Genomic DNA, 21,273 nt, shown 5'->3' with positions numbered 1-21,273 from the left:
AGAACACTGTGATCAAATTTTTATTTCATGTTGTGCATGTCTTGTTGAGCAAAAAATCCTTGTTATCCATATTGATATTATAGAGAAAGCGAAGAGAAAAGTATTTACAAATAACCAAATAAATAACAAACAACTAACAATAAACAAATAACCAAAAAACTAGAACACTGATCACTGTGAATGTACACTGAATACTTTTATAGTATCATCATCATAAACTTGTTTGATGCTGTAGAGACTTCTGTTTTCCTTAGATCTTTTTTCCATTCATCCTGTCATCAATCCATCAAAGTAATCTGTCATTATTTGTACTAAATGTTTTAACTGGTGGCTGTTGGAAATTGTTGCCATATTATTTGTAGCAATGAATTGTTTACTTCTGGCTTCAGTCTCAGCACAGTTACCAGGAGTATTTATTTTTTTTGTGTGTGTTCGGGTAAACAAAACAGCTGATTGTAGGTGAAACATGGTGGTGGTTTCAACTCGCTCAGGTTCTTCAATTCGTACGCTCTACAGCTAACACCACTCAGAAGTTGTAAACGTTCTGCATCTCTACAGTCATCTGGAAACACTGACATCACAACAGAGGCCACTTTGGGATGGCAGACATGAAGACAGGAAACAGCAGTCATGATTTTGTTGGCGATGTGACTTCCACAGGACAGAGACACTCCGTAGTATCCACACCTGCCACTCTCACAGATGCACATGACGGTGGGAATCAGAGGATATTGACCACCTGATTTGTGACAATTATCCAATAATTCAGGAAATATCTGCTTATGCACCACTGCAGCTGCATCGGTTGAGCCGTACAATGTTGTGGTCTGAGGGAAAAGACATCAGTGAAATATCGAGGGAAATAAAAGTCATTTTAATATTCTAACTGATTTTGTTTCACTGACCAGTTCCAGAAAGTAGGAGAAAGGTGTTTTGAGAGGAACATTTGAATGGCCCTGGGAAAGCTTCCATAGCACGCCTTAAAATCTCGCTATCTTCAAAGATTTTCTCTGGTTCGTACAATTCTGGATGGATGTGACCTAAGAACAGGATGCTGTGGAGTATCCTGAGGAGAAATGAAAGAATATTATAAGAGCAGTGTGGGTGGGAGTTTGGGGATCTCTGTTGTGTAAGTGTGAGCTGAAAGACACAGTTCTGTGTGATGGAGAATGAATGAAACTGAGTCAAAGAGTCACCACAATAAATAAGATGAATCTGGTACTGAATGATTTCTGGATGGTTTATTTTAACCCTCTACTGCACAGCGTTGCCCTCAGGCAACAAAAACACATTCTTAAGCACTAAATCTAGTGGATGTCTCTTTACATTTTTGCAATCAACTAGAACAGGGGTCACCAACCTTTTTGACACCGACTAATGTAAATGGCTGGCAGTTTGATACACAATTATGAAATAACAAATTTGCTTAATTTACCTTTAATTATATGTTATTATTATTAATTAATGATAATGATCTATGTCAGGGTCAAACTCAATTGCACATGGAGCCAAAACTCAAAGCACACTTTAGGTGGTGGGCCGATCAGGAGAAACATTTATTGAACACACTAAAACAATGTTGTTGTTTTTTACATAAATATGAATAAAAACAGACAGGAATATTATTCCAGAGTAAATAAACTTAAACGTTAAATAAATAGCTCTCCATAAAAATATCTCCTGTCAAAATTATACAAGTTAGAAATATGAACATGCTGCAAAAAAACCCTGAACAAATCAATAAAAATTGTGCTTTTAGGTAAACGTTAAAATCACAACAAATCAAAACAATCAGATTTCTTTGCTCTTATGCCATTTTATAAAAAAATAATCTTAAACTTTAAATAACATCAAATATTTTGCTCTCCATAAAAATATCTCCAGTCAAACACCAGACGTCTCACAGCTTCATCATGCAGCTCTTCAGAAACTCTCCCTCAGTAAATAACTGGCTGATATGACTCTGATTTCTCCTCTGTTTTCACACCAGCTTCACTTTGTGATTTGCTCTGGTGAAAAACATCTGCTGAAATGTCAGATTCTTCTTTAACTCTTCTACTTTCTGTATCTTCTGCTCTGCATTCAGGTTTTTCAGCTTCTCCTGATGTTTTGTCTCGTAGTGCGTCTTAGATTCAATTCTTCAATTACAGCCACATTCGCTCCACATATAAGACACACGTGTTTACCGCCAGTGTCAGTAAACATCTACTCAGAATCCCATCGGTTTTGAAAGGCTCTGTTTTCAGAGTTAACTTTTCTCTTCGCCACTGTGAGGCGCTGTTTCACAATAACTGTAGAGTTAAATACATCAACAGAAGCTCGACTTGATTGACGCTGGAATGTTCCCAGGTGGTCTAGTGTTCGGTAAGGCAGCTGAAGCGCTGCATTATGGGATCTGTAGTTTGTGTTTATCAGTGCTTCATATCACCGTGTCATTAATAACAATAATAATAGATCTTTATAAAATCATCTCACGGGCCGGATATAATTGTACGTCGGGCCGGATTTGTCCCGCGGGCCTGAGTTTAACACCCCTGATCTATGTAAAGACACTGATCATCTTAATGATTTCTCACAATAATTATAAACATAATTAGCACCATGTTGGTGACCCCTGCTTTATGGTGTTAATTTTGACCAACCAATAGCTCTGACAATAGTCATCTTTGTTTTCAATAACCCAAAAGATATTCCCATGATCCTCCCATGCAAATATCATTGGTTCAAACATACTTTAACTGTGACGTTATTTGACGTGTCACTGAAACTTGAATTGTGAATACATAGGGTTGTTTTTACTCTGGACAGGCAACACAGAAGATGATGCAGGTTAACAGAATAATTCACAAGTCACTGTTATATGAACAATAAAACATTTAATTTAAATTACCGGAAAATCTACAAAAATGTCAAATAATAAAATATAATAGATGCAAACACAGAAAAGGTACAAATAATATTTTAAAATGATGTATATATTAGTGAAAGAGGCCCAGGGTTTATTTGTATTTTTGTTATTAATTTTAAATCTGATTAAACATAAGGAGATTATTTTCTTTATGTGGTTTGATCTATAGGTGGTGGTGAGGGTTTCTGTGTGTGTGTGTGTGTGTGTGTGTGTGTGTGTGTGTGTGTGTGTGTGTGTGTGTGTGTGCGCGTGCGTGCGCATGTGTGTGTGTGTGTGTGTGTGTGTGTGTGTGTGCGTGTCTGTGTGTCTGAGTTTTAGCCTGTGCATCTTCCGCGATCTGAAGTTCCAGGTGCCACCCAGTAAACTCCATGCAGTGGGTCCAGTAGAATGGGGAGTAATACAAACAGAGACACAGGGTTTATTTATTTATTTTTGTATTTTTGTTGTTATTGTTTTAAAATCTGATTAAAAAATGTGAGAAATTATTTTGTGTCATTTCATCTTTAGGCGATGGTGAAGGTTTGGAGGTGGTTGAACCATACACCTCATATAAAGACTCTAAAAAACAACAAGAAATACATCACACATTTTAACAGCAGGAACAAGAAGCACCAAGTGTTCAGAATGCAGCCACATCATTATTCACATATCAGCTCACTGTATTTTCATGTGAAACAAACATGTAACATCTGTAACTTAGACAAAAGCAGCATTTCACACGAAAGAATCAAACGTCCAATAATATTATTGTGCCTGATGGCATCAACATCAATTCTGTTTATTCTGGGAGCATCTCCTATTTCATTTGTCCTTCTGGGTATCCTGAGAGAGAGAGAGAGAGAGAGAGAGAGAGAGAGAGAGAGAGAGAGAGAGAGAGAGAGAGAGAGAGAGATGGTAAGGAACTTAGATTTGCTAGATAATACACATGTACTCAACACAAAGCTTTCGCTCAGCAGCTCTCAGTGTCTCTCTGTTTTCAGTGTCATCAATATGTCTGGTAATTGTGTAATCTGAGAGGAACTTTAGCTATTTCTTTAACTGCGTCAGGGTCGAGCATCTTGTTGATAGCGGCTTTGCAGGCAGGGGGCATTAATGTCTCTGCCACAGTGTGGGGCTTTTTTTGATTAGGCTACGAGTTGAGCTACTAGGTAGGTCACTTTGAGATCTCTCTCAATCACCTTTGGGTTTTTGAGATATGGTGTGTGTGTGTGTGTGTGGGGGGGGGGGGGGTATATTGGAGAAGGCTAAGGAGGAAAAAAGAAAGGCTAAGGAGAAGGTTAATGGATGTGGTGAGAGAAGACATGCAGGTGGTTGGTTTGAAAGATGATCCACTGTGGTGACCACTAATAGAAGCAGCTGAAAGAAGAAGAAGAGGAAGAAGAAGACAGACAGGCTTGTATATTGTTCTTTGTTAAAGAATGGCTTCCTTCTTGCCCCCTACCCCACAGCCCAGACTTGTACAGAATACAGTATACAGTAGTCACATGTAAGGTGTGAGCAGCACCTGCCAGAAATTCCTGTAGTTCCGTCAGTGTTGCTGTTGGCCTGTTGGTAGCTTCATAATTAGTTTCTCCTCATCCTCTTATCATATATATATATATATATATATATATATATATATATATATATATATATATATATATATATATATATATATATATATATATATATATATTAATGGTGTGAAAAAGTGTTTGCCCCTTCATAATTTCTTATTTATCATCAAACTAATTTAAATATTAGTAAAGATACACAAATAAACACAACATGCAGTTTTTAAATATTTTTACTTTTTATTTTTTTTATTATTGAGGGAAAACAAAACCCAAAACAACATGGCCCTGTGTGAAATACTTTAATTTCTCTCACCACACCCAGGCCTGATTACTGCCACACCTGTTAGCAATCAAGAAATCTCTTAAATAGGACCTGCCTGACAAAGTGAAGTCGACCAAAAGCTCCTCAAAAGCGAGACATCATGCTGAGATCCAAATAAATTCAGAAACAAATGAGAAAGTAATTGAGATTTATCAGTCTGGAAAAGGTTATAAAGTCATTTCTAAAGCTTATGGAACAGTGGAGAACCTTCCCAAGAGTGGCCAGCTGACCAAAATTACCCCAAGAGCACAGAGACCACTCATCCAAGAGGTCACAAAAGACCCCACAACAACATCCAAAGAACTGCAGGCCTTACATGCCTCCGTTAAGATCAGTGTTCATGACTCCACCATGAGAAAGAGACCTGGCAAAAAAAAAATTTCCAAGACGAAAACTGCTAAGCAAAATGACCGTAAAGGCTCGTCTCACTTTTTGCCAGAAAACATCTTGATGATCCCCAAGACTTTTGGGAAAAGGAAAGCTGAGTAGTTGAGCGCGAGCCGTTTGCATGTTGTTAGCGCGATGCTCGATGTTCACAATGCAAGTTATTGCTCGTAATGCGTTAAATAAAAAAAAGTTTTTGCTCCTCCTGTAAAGTATTTATAAATCATGTTACTCACAATACAAGCTTCCCCTGTACGTAAAGTATCATGACACCAATCAGAACTTTTGCTGTTTCCTCACGGATGGTTTTAATTGGCGGATTCTGGTCCTTGATTTGAGACTTAACGCATCAATTAAACAAATGTTTAGTGCTGAAATATTTTTTTTTTTACATTTTTTCATATCTGTTAGTATTAAGATGAGCCTCACACTGGTTCTCTAAACACATTCTTATGTTGTCTGTTCAGTGTCTATAGGATGTTTACGATGTGAGTATGTAAGGCACATGGAATGTCTTTGTGTGGGTTCACATATCTCTGGTTACTATGTCTTCTTACCCAATCAGGAACAGTTTTAGGTCAGGTTTTTTCCAGTGTGTGTAGATATACTTGTCTGTTATCTGCATTAAACTGAATAAGAACATATGCATCATTCTGTGTGCTGTGTGATTCTTCCCTGATCAGAAAAGACCCCATGGGAATCGTAGTTCGTATGGAAAACCTCTCCAAGATTTAAGTGTTTGTTGGGGCATGATAAAAATATAACTATCTGAGTAAAGGAAAGGACGTTGTGAATAAATGTGTTGCGTTAAAGGTTTTTAATTTTTAATAAAAATGAAGAAATGTGTGCTGCATTAATTGTGCATTAATAATATTAGTGCTGTTAAAATGAATTTGGGTTAACGTGTTTATTAACACGCTCATTTTGAAGGTTTTTTCAGTATAAAGGACATTATATAAAGGTCAACCCAAGCAGATCACAACAGTTACGTTTTTTCTTGAGCCATTTATACTTTTGCATTTTCTTTGTAGAATCTGTACAAAAACACACAATTTGACTTCATTTCAAAACAGCAGGAAAACTGTAATGCAGGGAAAATGCACAAGAATCTGTATGTGCTCTGTTATACTGCATGTATTATATGCTGTATAATAATGATGGTGTCTACAGCTGTGGCATCATATTGATGTTCTTAAGAGGATGATTGGGACTGAAGGCAGATGATTGGGTGTGAAACGCACGACCCGAAACTGTAAAGAGACAATCAATAACACTGTGCAGATCTATTATGTATTTTATTTATTTATGTACAAAAAAAATAAAATCTATTAAACATTATTTAATGTAATAATTTTTCTTGACTTTAGGTGAGAACAGAGGAAGCTGATCTGCTTCAGGCACTTGGGGACGGCTGGAGGAACGGCTTTGTGAGGTCTTTCTTCCACGATTCTAAAGCGTTCAGAGGGACTTTGGGGCTGCTGGGTGCCAGATCATGAGTGGCATAAACCACTGCGAGCTGCACCTCCCACGGCAAATCTGCACACAAAATCCATCATAAAATTAGGACTTGCTGAAGCACTTTCCTGTTGCTAGAGAACTAAAAATCAGAGAATAAAGATAAAGGTTGATTAAGGACTTGTTTAATTGATCCTTTAGTCATACCTTTTTGTCCCCTGAACTCAGTGATGCTTTTCACCAGATCCTCCACTGATGCTGCCACGTTCTCCTTAAGACCATTTTGGCCAAGTCGCCCTGATTGAGATAAGAACATGAGTGAAAAACAGAAGAATCCAGAAATAATGTGAGATAATGCTTTAAAACAGGATTCACAGGAAACTTACCAAGTAGCCTGAAAATTGCTGCTACAGAGACGTTTCTGAACTTTGTTTCCTCTGTTTGTGTTTGTTTCAGCAAAGTATTCAAGATGAGCCACACACTTTTTCTGATGAATAAAAAATTAGACATATTAAGTGTTTTTGTGGCAGTAATAGAATACCATCAATTGTAAGTTTATGCAACAAGAATAGAAAATTTGCAGTATTTGGGACACACACTGGGACACACACACACACTGTCTCATATGAGTCTCACATTTGCCGGTTTGCAATTTATCTAATGTGTAAAAATCTAGAAAGATGAGAATTAAACATGTTGAAGCAGTTTCACATTCAGTACCGTATAACATGGGAGACCCTCCAAATCCAGCCCAGTTGTGCACAGAGAAGGTCCAGGCTGAAGACGTAGTCCCAGGCAGCAGGACGGAGATCATCACCATACCAACTGCTCTTCTGGAATGTCAGACTTTTGTCTTTCAGAAGAGCCTTCAGTGTGCTGGTGATGGCTCTGTAGGGGTCTCCAGGAGGCTCCTAGCAAAAAATACATCATTTATTTAAAACCCAGATCAATGAAACAATGTTTACAATAATATGATCATAACTGAAAGGTCACAAGCAATCACAAGTGCAGATGATTGAAATACTGAGGTAGAGCTCTAACTGTGCATTCTGCTCTTTTTATAACCTCCATTTATTACTCTTATGTAAGGAGGAGTCCTAGAAAATGACCTCCAAATGACCCCAAGATTTTAAATACACATGCAAAATAGCACACAGCGTTACTGAAGGGTTTATGTATCAGACAGTAGCAGGGGTAAATAATGATCTAGAATACTACATGAGTGTGTCATTTGAGGCACAACGTTAGTTTGTTTATTCAGTAGTGAGCACAGTGTCACATGGTTCTATATCACTTCCTTTATTAGTATATTATGAAACAGATTTATTTGCTTGCATGTTTATTGCACTGATCTGATCATTTTTGTCATAAACAGCATCATTAACGCTGGAGTTAAGTGCAGTTTAAGGCATTCTTATTTATAAAGATAAGATTTTATTAATAAAAAAAGAAAGTGTCCTGTAACACTTTTAGCTTGAATTTTGAAGTAAGAAATTAAATACTTATTAATTTAATTCAACATGAATTTATAATGAATTTGCTCCATAGATCACATGGACATTGGAAATGAAAAGTAGATTAAGATTGCAGTAAAACACATGAAAAGTCCAGTTGAAAAATGATGTTTAATGACTGTTCTGATGACTGTTGTGATGAGAATCAGCTACTTACCGTATCCCAGTGCAGATATTTGCTGAGCAAGTAATAAATCTTTCCGTATGCCTTCATTTTGCACACGATGTGAACGGCTCTGCATAAAGGGCTGTTATGGGAAAAAACACTTGGCCATGCTGTCACCATGACCATTATCAGTTTTGGGGCTTCAGAAGAGTCTGCAAAGGAAACAAAACGATACCACAGATTTAAAATACACTGTATAGGAAGAAATACAAAACCAAAAACAGAACACAATTGCCTTATTTATATCACTGTCCAGATCATTTTTAGTAAATATATAATGACATGTCAATATAATCTCACCTTCTTTAAGAAGTCTGTAGGCGAGAGCATGTGCTTTATGAGAGTCTCCTCTTTTTTAACACAATCCCACATAAACCCTACAGAGAGACTGCAGGAGTTCATGTCCCATAGACTCTTTCTCCACCTTGATCTTCTCCAAAACCACTTTCAGAAACGTCTCTGCTAACGACTAAATGAGACGGAAGAAAAAGATCAACCAACATCCAACTAAATCAAACATGTATTCAAGTCATGCATGAAAAATAAATATTAGGGAGTTAAGACTTGACTGTAGATTAGGTTTAGAAAAACTACTAGAATTTGCATAAACCAAAACCTGGAGTAAAGTTTTTACATGACAAATCAAATCTACTGTTCAATTTCAGAACATCAGGAACAGTGAATTCTGGATTGACTATTGAAAAAGAGAAAACTCAAATCCACAGATAAAGAATTGCATGTACACTAAATAAAATGCATGCGTGTGAATTGAATGCACACTAAATAAAACAGAAGATAATCACTGACCTCGTTTACACTAAACTTGGAAATGAGAGATTTTTCTTGATCTGTCAGAGAAGGAAGTTCACATTTCCCTTTAAGTAGTGCATCAATCCAGTTTGGAGATAAAACATCATCACAGGAATGCTGCAGTGTTTTTAATGCACTAGTGATGAGGGATTGTTTTGTGTGTTTGTGAGCTGCAGCATCAAGTCGAGGCTTTTTAGCAGCACTGGGTGGGGGCATGTTCTGATGCAGATCTCTTTGCTCTCAGGATGGTCTGGGTTTGATTTCCTGGGAGAGGAGATTTGACAACTGACACACAAGCACACAGTTTTTCCAGACTCAAACTCCTGACTGTTATCACACATGTACCTACCTGACACATGTAGGTTGATTAGAATGTTTACATTGGTGATTTATGCTGAGATGCTGAGATCAAATTGATTTGACAGAATTGTATCATGCAGTAATAATGTGCTTTTACTCTCTTACACACTGAAGGCAGAAGCTGGTTTTTAATACATAAAGCATTTAAAGCATTTCTGTGGAAAAGAAAGAAAAAGATTGAGATAGAACACTAGATTTTCCTGTGCAGTTTATCACATGTTGATTTTGTTTACAGAGATTTACATGGATCAAATGTGATCAAATCACATGACAGACAATTCTACAGTATAGATAATACATTGGGAATGTTATATTACAGGGAAATAATCAGCATAAATAAAGTAAAATCAGTAATAGAAACTTACTTGTTTTTTGTATATAAAGTGTGTTTTTATTAAATATTTCGAAAAAGATCCACAAGCAGTCTTGATGTCGGTCACCAGAAAAAGAGATTTTGCTGCACCAATCAGGGATGCGGACGCAACCAGAGAGGCGGAGCTTCTAGTATCAACACGCCTTTGCTGTAAAAGTGATGGGAAGATCGGATCATTTTAGTGACTCGGTTCTTTGAATCTCATTAATGAAAATGAAATTAGAAAATAAAGAATCACTCTTAGAGACGAATCGTTCTTCTGAGTCACATTGAAGACTCGTTCAGAATCAAGGAATCGTTCATAACCGACTCATCACTACTCTGAATCATCAGTAATGAGCTCCGGGAGAAACTCCGTGTTCCAGGTGGAGGATGAAGACCCTCTGCCGGGATGGAGCGACTGTAAGACCCCTGTAACGGTGACTTTCTAGTCTTTATGGGGTTTATTCTCTTTGCAACACCGAGTCTCACACTTTGAGATCCATGAGCTAGGCTAACTAGCCGGCTAACTAATCTTAGCTTCAATAGGTTTCATCCGCAGGTTAAATATTCTACATTTAGTGAGTTATAAATAAATATAAATATATTCTGTAGAGTAATGAAATTATCTTTGCATAAATTAAAAATACAAACATTGAAAACAAGCATTTGAAGGTAGTAAAGTGGCAGTAAATCACGTTTGAAAACAGATGAGAGAATGAAATAGAGAAACACAGCAAAATAACAGACTTAATGAAAAAGAAAGGAAAAATATGCGTTGGTGTATAAATGCTGTTATTTGCTGCTTTTAGATTTAGTGTTTGTTCTCAGCGTTTTAATTAAATCATCACGATGTCCAGTGCGACTCCCGAAGTTACAAACAAACAGTTTACACAATAACACTTCATTAAACTGCACCATTTTCACATGATGAATAACAGCATTCACTAACAACCAATTTCATTATCCATTATTATCCATTCCATTAGTTATTGCAGAATAAAAACCCATAAAGTTTGGAAACTCACTGTTCCAGCAGTCGTACAGTCGCTCTATTAAACATTTTTCTACTATTGAACATCAGGTAGCTGCTGAGTGTGTAAGTAGTAGTAGAATATAGTAGACCCTTTAGACCAGGGGGGTCCAAACGTTTATTTACTAAAGTCCTGTATTAGATCTGTTACATATGAATTGTGTGTGGACACGACGTCTCTCCTGAAGGTTGTCGGTTACAAGACGGAGACAAAAAGTTATGGACGGCAAACTTTTTTTAATGACCATAAAGTGTAATCTATTAATATAAAGTGTGGGTTTGGTCATATGAGGGGATTTCAGTCAGCATCAGGGGGTAATTTTGCTGGTGTCGGCATAAAGACTAACAGCAGTGTGTAAGAGCAGTGTCTCTGTTGTGTTACAGCTCCATCAACACTTTAATCTCGTAAGAACTGCGAGACTGAGAGGAACCACCACATCCAGAGTCCACCCACATCCAGCTCAAGTTCCAGCTGTGGAGGAGAAACCAGCTGCAGCTCAAGTTCCAGCTGTGGAGGAGAAACCAGAATGTCGTTCTCTTCTGTCTCTGGTGTTCTCTTCTCCTTTATCAGATTAAGAAATGAATCCAAATCTGCTGCTACTTTCTCTATGTGTTTCAGTGCCTCCTTCTTTTCAGCAGCCTGTTTAGATTTCTTTTCTCTTATGCTTTGAAAAATCTCTTCCACTTCCATTCTTAACTTTATGTCTCGTTACTCACAGTAACTGATCAGAGAAATGAGAAATACTGACTGTTCTGACTTATACAGACTTGTCCTACTGTGACGTCACACAGTGAAGCCCCGCCCTTATTTTGCGACGTCACATCTGTGCTTTCCTGCGCATGTGCTGAATGTTGCAGAATCATAAATGACCAGTAGGTGGCAGTGTGATGTGTATTAGAGCTCACTGTCACAGCAGGTCATTAGAAGTAGTGGAGCTCTAATGACGTCATTAATAGCGAGGACAAGACACACAGCAGTTTGGGATTCTTTTATTGACTTTATTGATTAATTGATTTGGAGTATGATTGTGTTTCTGATCAAAGTAAGTTCATGTGTATGGAGTAAAAACAACCTGTACATTTCTCACTTCCAGACAGTATTATGAGATGTTCATCTGCTGGAAGTTCATGTTTAATGCTGCATGTTTTATAGGATTTATGAGCTGGAAGAAATGTTTCTATATTGGTTTTGTTTTAAACGACTGGTGCATTTTTAGCTTCTTTTTCCCCTCAACTGAAAGGAGGCAGAAGTTGGAAAACATTTTAATTGTGATTATTATAAAACCTGTATGTGAGTATTTTAGGAAAAATGCTGTTTATTGTATTTATTGTAAAACTTTATGCTTCAGATGAGTTTTAGAAAAATTTTTTTTACTTATTAAAAAATAAAACGTCATTCTGAGTGAAACCAACGGTTTATTAAATGCTTTATTCACTAAATAAACATCAATAAAACTGGATGATTTGTTTTTATTGAATGTAAAAAAATTAATTTGAGGATAATTGAACTTAATGAATGGAATAGTTTTGGATTAAATGAAGACTTTACTGAACTAAACAGCACTGAATTCTCCTTTAAATCAACTAAAGTTTACTGAATTAAATACTTATATGAAAATAAACCCGGTTTCTTCAACCCTGTTCGGTTTCAGCCCCACTTTTGGGCCTCACAGCTGAAAATGACCTTCCTAACTTTCAATGGTAAAAGTTCCTGACAACAGTGTGCTACATACACAATTTACATCTCTTTTAAAAAAACACACTTTGGGCTTTACATCATCCAAACATGCTGAAATTCCTTAATGAAAAAATGTGTACGTCATAAAACATTTATATATAAATACATGAATTCGGTCCTGAAGCAATCCAGAATAGTGACGGGTTAAAAGTCACATGTGTAATGAGTTTATATTTCAGCTTTGAAGAAAATACAATAAAAACGAGATTCCTATAAACATTATTCTGAGACTGTGTGTAGTCCTTTTCTCCCTCCGTCTGTTTGAGGAAAAGCAGCCTGATAACCAAATGTACCGAAGGTGAATAATATTATGAATAATAACATTCACACAATAAGCATAAGACTGGTATTTGAACATTAGAAAAACAGTAGAAGAAGAAAGTAATGAAAATAAAAGTAGCACAATGCTTCCTTCAGTGCCTCTGTGAATGATGGAGCACATCTGGACCTTCCTTTTATCCTTCCATTCTACAAACAGCACATCCTCTTCTCTCAGCCAGTGATGAGGCCTCGAGGAGCTTTATTCAGAAGCTTGTTGGTGATGGTTTGAGGGTTTGTGGACTGAATTTTCCCACATGCTCAGATGTTATTTTTTAGGAGATCTCTAAACAGTGCTGGACTTGTGTAGAAGTCGTCAACAAACAGTTTGTAGCCCGTTCCCAACATCTTCTCATCAACAAGTGGCATGACAGATGGGCTACAGACTGGCTGGGGTGTAAAATCCTGATTCCACCTCTCTTCAGGTGTGTTGGGGGATACAACCAGCGAAGACTGGGATTTTCTGTCTCTCACTCTTACTGGTAGAGCTGAAACAGGTGCTGAGTTTGGAGACTGCTTGAACCTCTTTTCTGGTTGATGGCTGGTGTGTGGAACCCACTTCTCCTCAGAAGATTCAACTAAATGTCTGTTGGAGCTGCTATCATGGGCCCTCAACTGCTCAGTTGTATGAATGAGATAATTATAACTTATAACATAGGAAATTGTTTATTTAGTTATAATTTTTCCTATAAAACTTCATTATAATGAACGTAATATCTAATAATGTGTTAGTTATAACAATAATAATAATAATAATAATAAAAAATCTGATAATAATGTTAGCAACAGTGTTCGTTCAATTGAGTCTGAATCAAAAGATTCACTGGTAAATGACTCGATTCCACAGTTGTAGAAAAATCTGTAACATAAAACATTCTGTCTCCTTAAAAATATTTCTTTCAGCAGTCTCACTCAAGTAAAGAAACTTTTGTTCTGTTTGTACAAAACCAGCAGCTGGTCAGAAAGTTCCTACTCTGTTCCTGGGTTAGTTTGAGGGGTTCACCTCAGTCAGCTTCGTCTACGTGGTTTGGCTCGTCATCTTACATCATCGTCTCATTGTAATGAACGGTGTTCCAGCATGAAAAACCCCTGACCTGCATATATACAGACAATAATCAGTTCCCAAACATCTCAACATTCACTGTTTCTAGTTCAATAACAGAACAAATAGCATTCGTACAGTTTAGAGTCTGATTTGAGGTTTGATCAAGTTTACATTGGATTCTAACATGTTTGATTGAGTTCTTGCATGTAGATGATACTTTTAATACATTTAATACTAACTTCATGCAGGTTCTCGCCATAAAGACTGGATTTTATACAAATCTTTTAGACAAAATAAATTGTTTAACTGTAATTAAATCTGTACCCGTTATTTCTACATTATTTATTACATTCATTTTAATCAGCTTCATTTAACTTCAGTTTCATTTATTTATATCACAAAAATGCAGCTTAAAAATTATACATGTAAAACAGTAAACAGTTTGAGTTTAAGACAGTTTAATATTATTAAGAAAAATATGTTGCTTTGTAAAAGATCAACATCACATATAACTAGACAACAAAACCCCATTAATAATATTTGTACAGAATTAAGTAAAACGAAAGTCGTCACAGGGCCACTAGAGGGCAGTGTGAGATTTCATATATGTGTAAATCTGCATATAATAAAAATAAAGATTATTATTATAAAATCATAAATATGATTAAATGTAGACCTTTAGGTACTGAAGCACCTCAGTGCAATAAAGTATTACATTCTAAAGTCCAGCAAACACGACATGGGAGTCAATTACTTGTAGCATTTTCTTGAACTTGGTTTGCAGGAGAAAATCTGGTTTTGTTGAAATAACAGGTTAACAGATGATAACTGGATAAATAACTAATGAATAAATGCTTCATCCTGCTCATTAACATGCAAACTGATGATGAGTTCCATCACCTGCTGTATGAACCTGAACAGAATCCACATTGTATTTCTAGTTGGAGATGCTGAGATTCTCTTTTTATTGAAATCTTTTGATTAAAACAGCAGGATGAGTTACTAAAGCTGAGCTTTTTCTCTCACTGAGACGTGAATTTTGTAGAACTGCTACTGCAATTTTTACATGAGATGCAATAAAATCGTCCACCTACAGAACCTACAGAAACCCAGCGTGACTTCCTGTAACTCAGCGTAACTCCCATGGAGGAGTCTCCCCCGTGTGGGTGGAGGAGGAACTGCTACAGTTTAGAGGCTGATTTAAGGTCAGAGCAAGTTGAGTTGTAACATGTCAATGGTACATTTAATAAATTTAGTACCACCTTCATGCAGGTTCTCAGCATAAATAGTGAATGAACCACATCTGACTCGAAAAGACCGATGTCCAAATACCTTTGACCCCACAGTGTGTATCAGTTGAAAAGCAGCAGCTTCAGATCAGTCGCTTTTCCACACTGAGGTTAAGGCCACATCTTGAAAATACACGGTTAAGCAGCCGCACTTTGTGTTGCGCGTCTAATCGTACACGTACGGTACGGGTGCTGGGAGCGGTCAAAATACATGTAAAAACGCTTCAGAACGGCGTTTCCGTTAAGAAACAGAAAAATCAGTGCATTTTATTCACCATATTCAAACATTTAAAAATCAATTTTTAGGTTTGCTCAATCTTTCAAATCATTTTTATTTAGAGTCTCCCTGTTTATTATATTCTTATTTAAAATTTTAATTCATTTTACTGTGGAGTTTTGGAGAAAAGTAAAGGCAAAATCACTCTAAGCATCAGTGCATCTTCAATCATGTCACATATTCAAACATTTACAGGACTTTGGTTTGACAAGTAGTTCTGGAAATCTAACCAGATTTTTTTATGAAATCAACACAACTGCAAAATTCAAACTCTCAGCATTTATTTTTTAAACAGATACACTGCATCCAAAAACACAGACATGAAGAAACCTCTTACAAAGCTATAAAAACACTCGACAAGAAAAACCTTCACATATACACAGCTCACACAAACAGGGGCAAACTTCTGTATGAACAGACCCACATCCTCCAGCCAAAATAGTACAAATAACTCTCCTTGTCATCAGATATATTCATTGCAAAAACAAGTGTACATGAATAATTCACAATAAAGTTTCTTTCGGCGTCTCCCGTTAGGGGTCGCCACAGCGGATCCTCCGCACGTTTGATTTGGCTCACGTTTTACGCTGGATGCCCTTCCTAACGCAACCCTTCCCAATTTATCCGGGCTTGGGACCGGCACTGAGAGTGGCTGGGGATGGTTCCCTGACCGGGAATCGAACCCGGGTCGCAGCGGTGAGAGCGCTGCATCTTAACCACTAGACCACCAGGGGACCACATGAATAATTCACAATAAGCCGTGTTAAACTTTACATTCAACTGTTCAAAAACTGTCTTCAATTCCCAATCATAGTAAAAATTCAAGTAAAGAGGAAGCAGTACAAGCGAACAAGAAAAGTCAGTTTGAACAGATTTCAAGAATCCCAATTTCCCACTTAAAACAATGAGATCTAAAAACAACAATGCTCTTACACTTTAAAACAGTACAACCATTAAACAGTAGCAAAATGGAAAAAAGCTTTTGTTTGTTTTCTGTCTTATCGCAGCAATTTGGTATTCAAAGAGTCTGATCCAACTCCAATAAACAGCTGCTGTATCACTTCAAAAGGGAATTTTAGTTCCTTTGTGTAGTGAAGATGTAATGCATACACCAGGCCCATCAGGTTCAGAAAAGCATCAGGAATGTCAGTCAGGTGACGCATTACCACTTCTTCCTCAATCACCAGGGCAACGTCATTGTAGAATGCTGGGAGAGGTTCCATCACATTTTCCACCACCACAAGAATTCCAATCACCACACCCTGGATCACATCCTCTTCACGGTCACTGGGCTTTATAGAATGTAAACAAAACAAGGTATTATTACTTAAAAGCAATTACACAAATATAGTCCCAGTCCCCTGCAAATTGAGAGATCTAATGTTTCATTTTCCCTGGTTTTGCCTTCCATGTTTTAGCTTACCTCGCATATCTTCATGAATTTTGAAGGAGTCTCTCGCATGTACCATGGCAGATGCAGCAATGCTGCTGTCCTCATCTTTTGCTTTGTTGTCTGTAAAATATAATAGTTAAAGTACCAGGTTTATTCTTTCAATCCTTTGTTTTTCTTTATCATTTCTCCCCCTCCCTCATTCTTTGATGCTTTTGAAAAAATGTAAACTTTTTTCAAATTTGCACATTTACACTTGTATACTTTTATTGTAAATAAATTGACAATGATGTGTGCAACAACATTTGCTTGTAAATTTTTTTTTTAACCAAAATAAGATTTCATAGTGGATGTAACACGCTCATGCCACTTAATTCAGGGGTGTCTAATCCTGCTGGATAGGTTACCAAAGATATTATCATTTACTCATCAACATGCCACTCCAAACATTCATTCAATAAAATGAAAACGAATAGTGGCTAGGCTGTTCAGCTCTAAAAAGCAAAGAATTCTGTTAAAGTAGTGGATCACTCATGTTACCATTTTTTAACATTTTTTTAAAGATAACTTTGTGTAATAAACCGATCATATCAGTTTTTATGTTACCATGACATAATACATCAAACCTCAGTTGTTCTTGTGTCACAACATTTGATCAAAAGAACCAATGAGGTTTGATATTAATCTAGTAGCGAATACAAACTTTATTCTAAACAAAGACTGAACTTTTTATGTTTTCATCATACAAAGAGAATGTATGTTTACAATGTTTACTAAATGTGCATACACAATCTTTATAGATGCATGGGAGTGGACAGTGACTTGCCTGATGGCAGTGTCTCAGCTTGTAATGTGTGATTAGGGCACGCTGGTTGGATGAGGAAAATCTACAAATCTTGCAACACCACCTCATTGATATGGAGTTGTGCTTCCACTCTACTTGCACTGTACTGATCCTACAAATAAAAAAAACAATAAACTCCATCAAAGTACACATACACGTTAAACACAGAAATATTCACTGAACATCTTACTTACCAAATACAATGAGGATAAAAGTATAAACTTCTATGACTGGGTGATACATTCAATATTATAGTGATGATATTGCTGGCATTATGAAATTAAGCGACGCTGTAAATAAAGCTTTTATTAGCTGAAAATGTTTCTACAGTTCATGATTCTTCAGGGCTTCATAGATAACACAAATGACAAAAGTTTAATGATGTGATTATTAAACTACAAAAAGTTGTGATGTTACATTAATGCAAGATCAACACGCAAGTTAGCTATACAGAAGACACCGTTTGCACGTGCTCAGGTGTATGTCTGTTTCTTAAACGATCAGTCGTTAATTTTTAAATAAATTTTTTTACAAATAATTGACTGAGCGTTTAAGAAACATAAGTCAATCAAGCATTTTGATCAATCAAACACGAATCATCACGTCCAGAGTCATCACTGTTACACAATCAGTCATTTTCCGCGAACCGGTTCTTTCGGACAGTTCGTTTTAATGAACCGATTAAAAAAAACGGTTCACCAGTTCTTTTACATCCTCAAGTAATGAAGTTGTTTCTATCGTCCCATGAAAATACAATTAAAGACATTTAAATAAACAAATGTGTAATCATAGTGTTCTGATGGGCAAACAGATTTTTTTCTTATAGTCTTATAAATTAAACTAGTCTCCATTACCTTTTAACAGAGACGAGGATTAAGCTCATAAAGCTTAAACTAGAACATGCTCAACACAACAGGTCTCACTTCAGTGAACTGTATTCAGTATTAATGAAGGTCGCAACATGTGATTGACTACGGTGAGCGCTAACGAAACAAGTCTTAATTAACATTAAAGAAAATATACTTACTCTTTACATTATTTGCAGTGAATAAAGTTCATCTGTAATCGCGAGCTCCTTCATCTTTTCTGGCATGATCAGCAACTTCAAGTGCAGAAAATGGTGGATGGTGCCTCTGTCTCAACTTCGTTAAAATAGTACGGTTTAATGACGTAGAGTTTCTGGCACATGCACATTACAGAGAAAATTGATAGAACTTATGTTTTATTGTTATATGAACTTGTTATTTAAAGTTTTCCATTTCCCATCAAGTCGAGGTTGTTAGAACTCATCCAGTTGTGTAGTGAAGAACTGCAAGTTGACAGGACATGATTTTACTTGTTCACCTGACTAAAACTCTTAATCATTTTTACAGTGTATTACTTTCCTCTGACCTCTGGTATAACTGTTATTAATTTACTCTGATCTCTGGTATAACTGCTATTAATTTACTCTGACCTCTGGTATAACTGCTATTATTAATTTACTCTGACCTCTGGTATAACTGTTATTAATTTACTCTGATCTCTGGTATAACTGCTATTAATAATTTACTCTGATCTCTGGTATAACTGTTATTAATTTACTCTGGTCTCTGGTATAACTGTTATTAATTTACTCTGATCTCTGGTATAACTGTTATTAATTTACTCTGACCTCTGGTATAACTGCTATTAATAATTTACTCTGATCTCTGGTATAACTGTTATTAATTTACTCTGACCTCTGGTATAACTGCTTTTAATTTACTCTGATCTCTGGTATAACTGCTATTAATTTACTCTGACCTCTGGTATAACTTTTATTAATTTACACTGACCGCTGGTATAACTGCTATTATTAATTTACTCTGATCTCTGGTACAACTGTTATTAATTTACTCTGATCTCTGGTATAACTGCTATTATTAATTTACTCTGATCTCTGGTATAACTGCTATTAATTTACTGTGGTCTCTGGTATAACTGTTATTAATTTACTCTGACCTCTGGTATAACTGTTATTAATTTTTTTCTGATCTCTGGTATAACTGCTATTAATAATTTTCTCTGATCTCTGGTATAACTGTTATTAATTTTTAATGGGCTCTGGTATAACTGCTATTACTTTACTCTGACCCATGGTATAACTGATATATCAATAATTATTGTTTATTATTATGATTATTATTATTATTATTAGCAGAAGCTGAAGTATGGGATTACACAATGGAAAGTCAAAAGCGGAGTCACACAGTATAATAGGGATTCTGGGGCTGGTTCTTCCTACAGTCTATCAACATGATCCGTGAGTCAGACATGTCTTGTGTCACTGTGGTGAAATCATGTCATTTACATTCGGTTTGACAGCAACTTCATTCAGTTTCTATTTATGGGCTCTGGTGCGATACTGTACCTCTTTTGCAAGAAGTTTTGGTTTGGAGCATAGGTCCTGCTTTATTTGTTTAAAGGATCAATTCCTCCAAGCCTTATTGCTTCTCTTTTCTCATGGGATTTCAGCAGAATACACATCTGCCACATTCAGAAAAGAAAATAATAAATGTGAGTGCAGGCAGAGAGCAGAGCTGTATATAAGTGTACAGAGATCTGATACTTCAGTAGAAACTTAACTGTAATGGACGGTGAAGATGGAGAGTCATGATTTCAGCAGGTTCAGCATGGTTTGTAGGTGTGCTGGTGCTATACAAATATAAAAAACTATAGAAACGTGGCCTTTTATTCTCATCTAATCTAAGTGTGTGTTGCGTTGTAATCTATTGGTGTGAGAGTGTGCATGGAAAGAGAAAGAAAAGAGGAGAAAGAAAGAGAACCACGTGATGCTCGTCAACATTTTCATTGCTTGTGCTACATAAATATCACTGCGAAACGATTTAAAAGCGGGACCTCCAGAGCGCCTGCAAACTGCGCTGCCAAAGACATTGCCAAAATGCCTTAGTGTAAGAGAATGTCCTGGTTCTACCACCTGGTAGGGGAAAGTGGATTGGATCTCTGGAGCATGAAAAAAAAAGTTTAAGGACCCATGCTCTGGAGCTCAGCAGAGCCTCTGTGCTCTTTTGGTCTTGAGATGTTGCATGGTGAGCCTCTGGTTCTTCTGTTTTTCAGGGGGATTTCATCTAAGGAACATTAGACAAATTTCAGGGACTCTGAAGCTCAGACAAGCCGTGGCACATTGTTCGGCATGTGCGACGTCGGATGGTGATGTCCTGGATCTGCTGCACTACAGCCACAGCACGAGCCGGCAAGTGCATAATACCGTAAGGTTTTATCACAGTATTCAATTCTGTGAAAAAATGTTTTTATATGGTGTACGACACAGAAATAAGAATTAAAATGACATTTATCTTCCTGAATCGCACTGGACGGTTGTGTGGAAGATGGGTGTTGCTGTCAAACCGAATGTAAATGACATGATTTCACCACAGTGACACAAGACATGTCTGACTCACGGATCATGTTGATAGACTGTAGGAAGAACCAGCCCCAGAATCCCTATTATACTGTGTGACTCCGCTTTT

General features: G+C 36.7%; 3 protein-coding genes, 1 long non-coding RNA gene and 1 pseudogene across 5 annotated transcripts in view; 2 read left to right on the top strand and 3 right to left on the bottom strand.

Annotated features, from left to right (window-relative positions):
* The window catches only part of LOC310738041 (uncharacterized protein), a 924,051-nt gene that overhangs the window by 233,550 nt on the left and 669,228 nt on the right, over positions 1–21,273 (bottom strand). The window lies entirely within an intron of this gene.
* LOC310738273 (NLR family CARD domain-containing protein 3-like) overlaps positions 1–21,273 on the top strand; it is a 360,476-nt pseudogene that overhangs the window by 121,915 nt on the left and 217,288 nt on the right. The gene's annotated exons all lie outside the window — the stretch shown is intronic.
* LOC310738145 (histone H1-like) overlaps positions 1–21,273 on the top strand; it is a gene marked incomplete at its 3' end in the record, with an annotated part of 212,516 nt that overhangs the window by 153,172 nt on the left and 38,071 nt on the right. The window lies entirely within an intron of this gene.
* On the bottom strand, positions 6,532–7,165 carry LOC310738246 (little elongation complex subunit 1-like). The gene is made up of 3 exons (XM_083563231.1): positions 7,012–7,165; positions 6,833–6,922; positions 6,532–6,706 (listed from the first exon to the last, which is right to left on the bottom strand). The coding sequence occupies exons 1-3, from the start codon at positions 7,133–7,135 to the stop codon at positions 6,564–6,566; spliced, it is 357 nt and encodes a 118-aa protein (XP_083419357.1). The 5' UTR covers positions 7,136–7,165; the 3' UTR covers positions 6,532–6,563.
* On the bottom strand, positions 16,553–19,124 carry LOC310738316. Its single transcript, XR_014537034.1, has 4 exons — positions 18,789–19,124; positions 17,744–17,873; positions 16,951–17,040; positions 16,553–16,819 (listed from the first exon to the last, which is right to left on the bottom strand). It is a non-coding gene; the product is annotated as an uncharacterized lncRNA (long non-coding RNA).

Source organism: Silurus aristotelis, assembly GCF_946808225.1.
Source record: "Silurus aristotelis genome assembly, chromosome: 15".
In the NCBI taxonomy this organism is placed as follows: domain Eukaryota; kingdom Metazoa; phylum Chordata; class Actinopteri; order Siluriformes; family Siluridae; genus Silurus; species Silurus aristotelis.
The sequence above is the reverse complement of the archived record's forward strand: the minus strand, read 5'-3'. Positions and strand labels throughout refer to the sequence as shown.

Coding starts and splice junctions, on each gene's coding strand:
- LOC310738246 (XM_083563231.1), bottom strand. CDS start 7,135: ATGTCTAATTTTTTATTCATCAGAAAAAGTGTGTGGCTCATCTTGAAT. Junction 6,923..7,011: donor AGCAATTTTCAGGCTACTTG/GTAAGTTTCCTG, acceptor TATCTCAATCAG/GGCGACTTGGCCAAAATGGT. Junction 6,707..6,832: donor TGAGTTCAGGGGACAAAAAG/GTATGACTAAAG, acceptor TTTTGTGTGCAG/ATTTGCCGTGGGAGGTGCAG.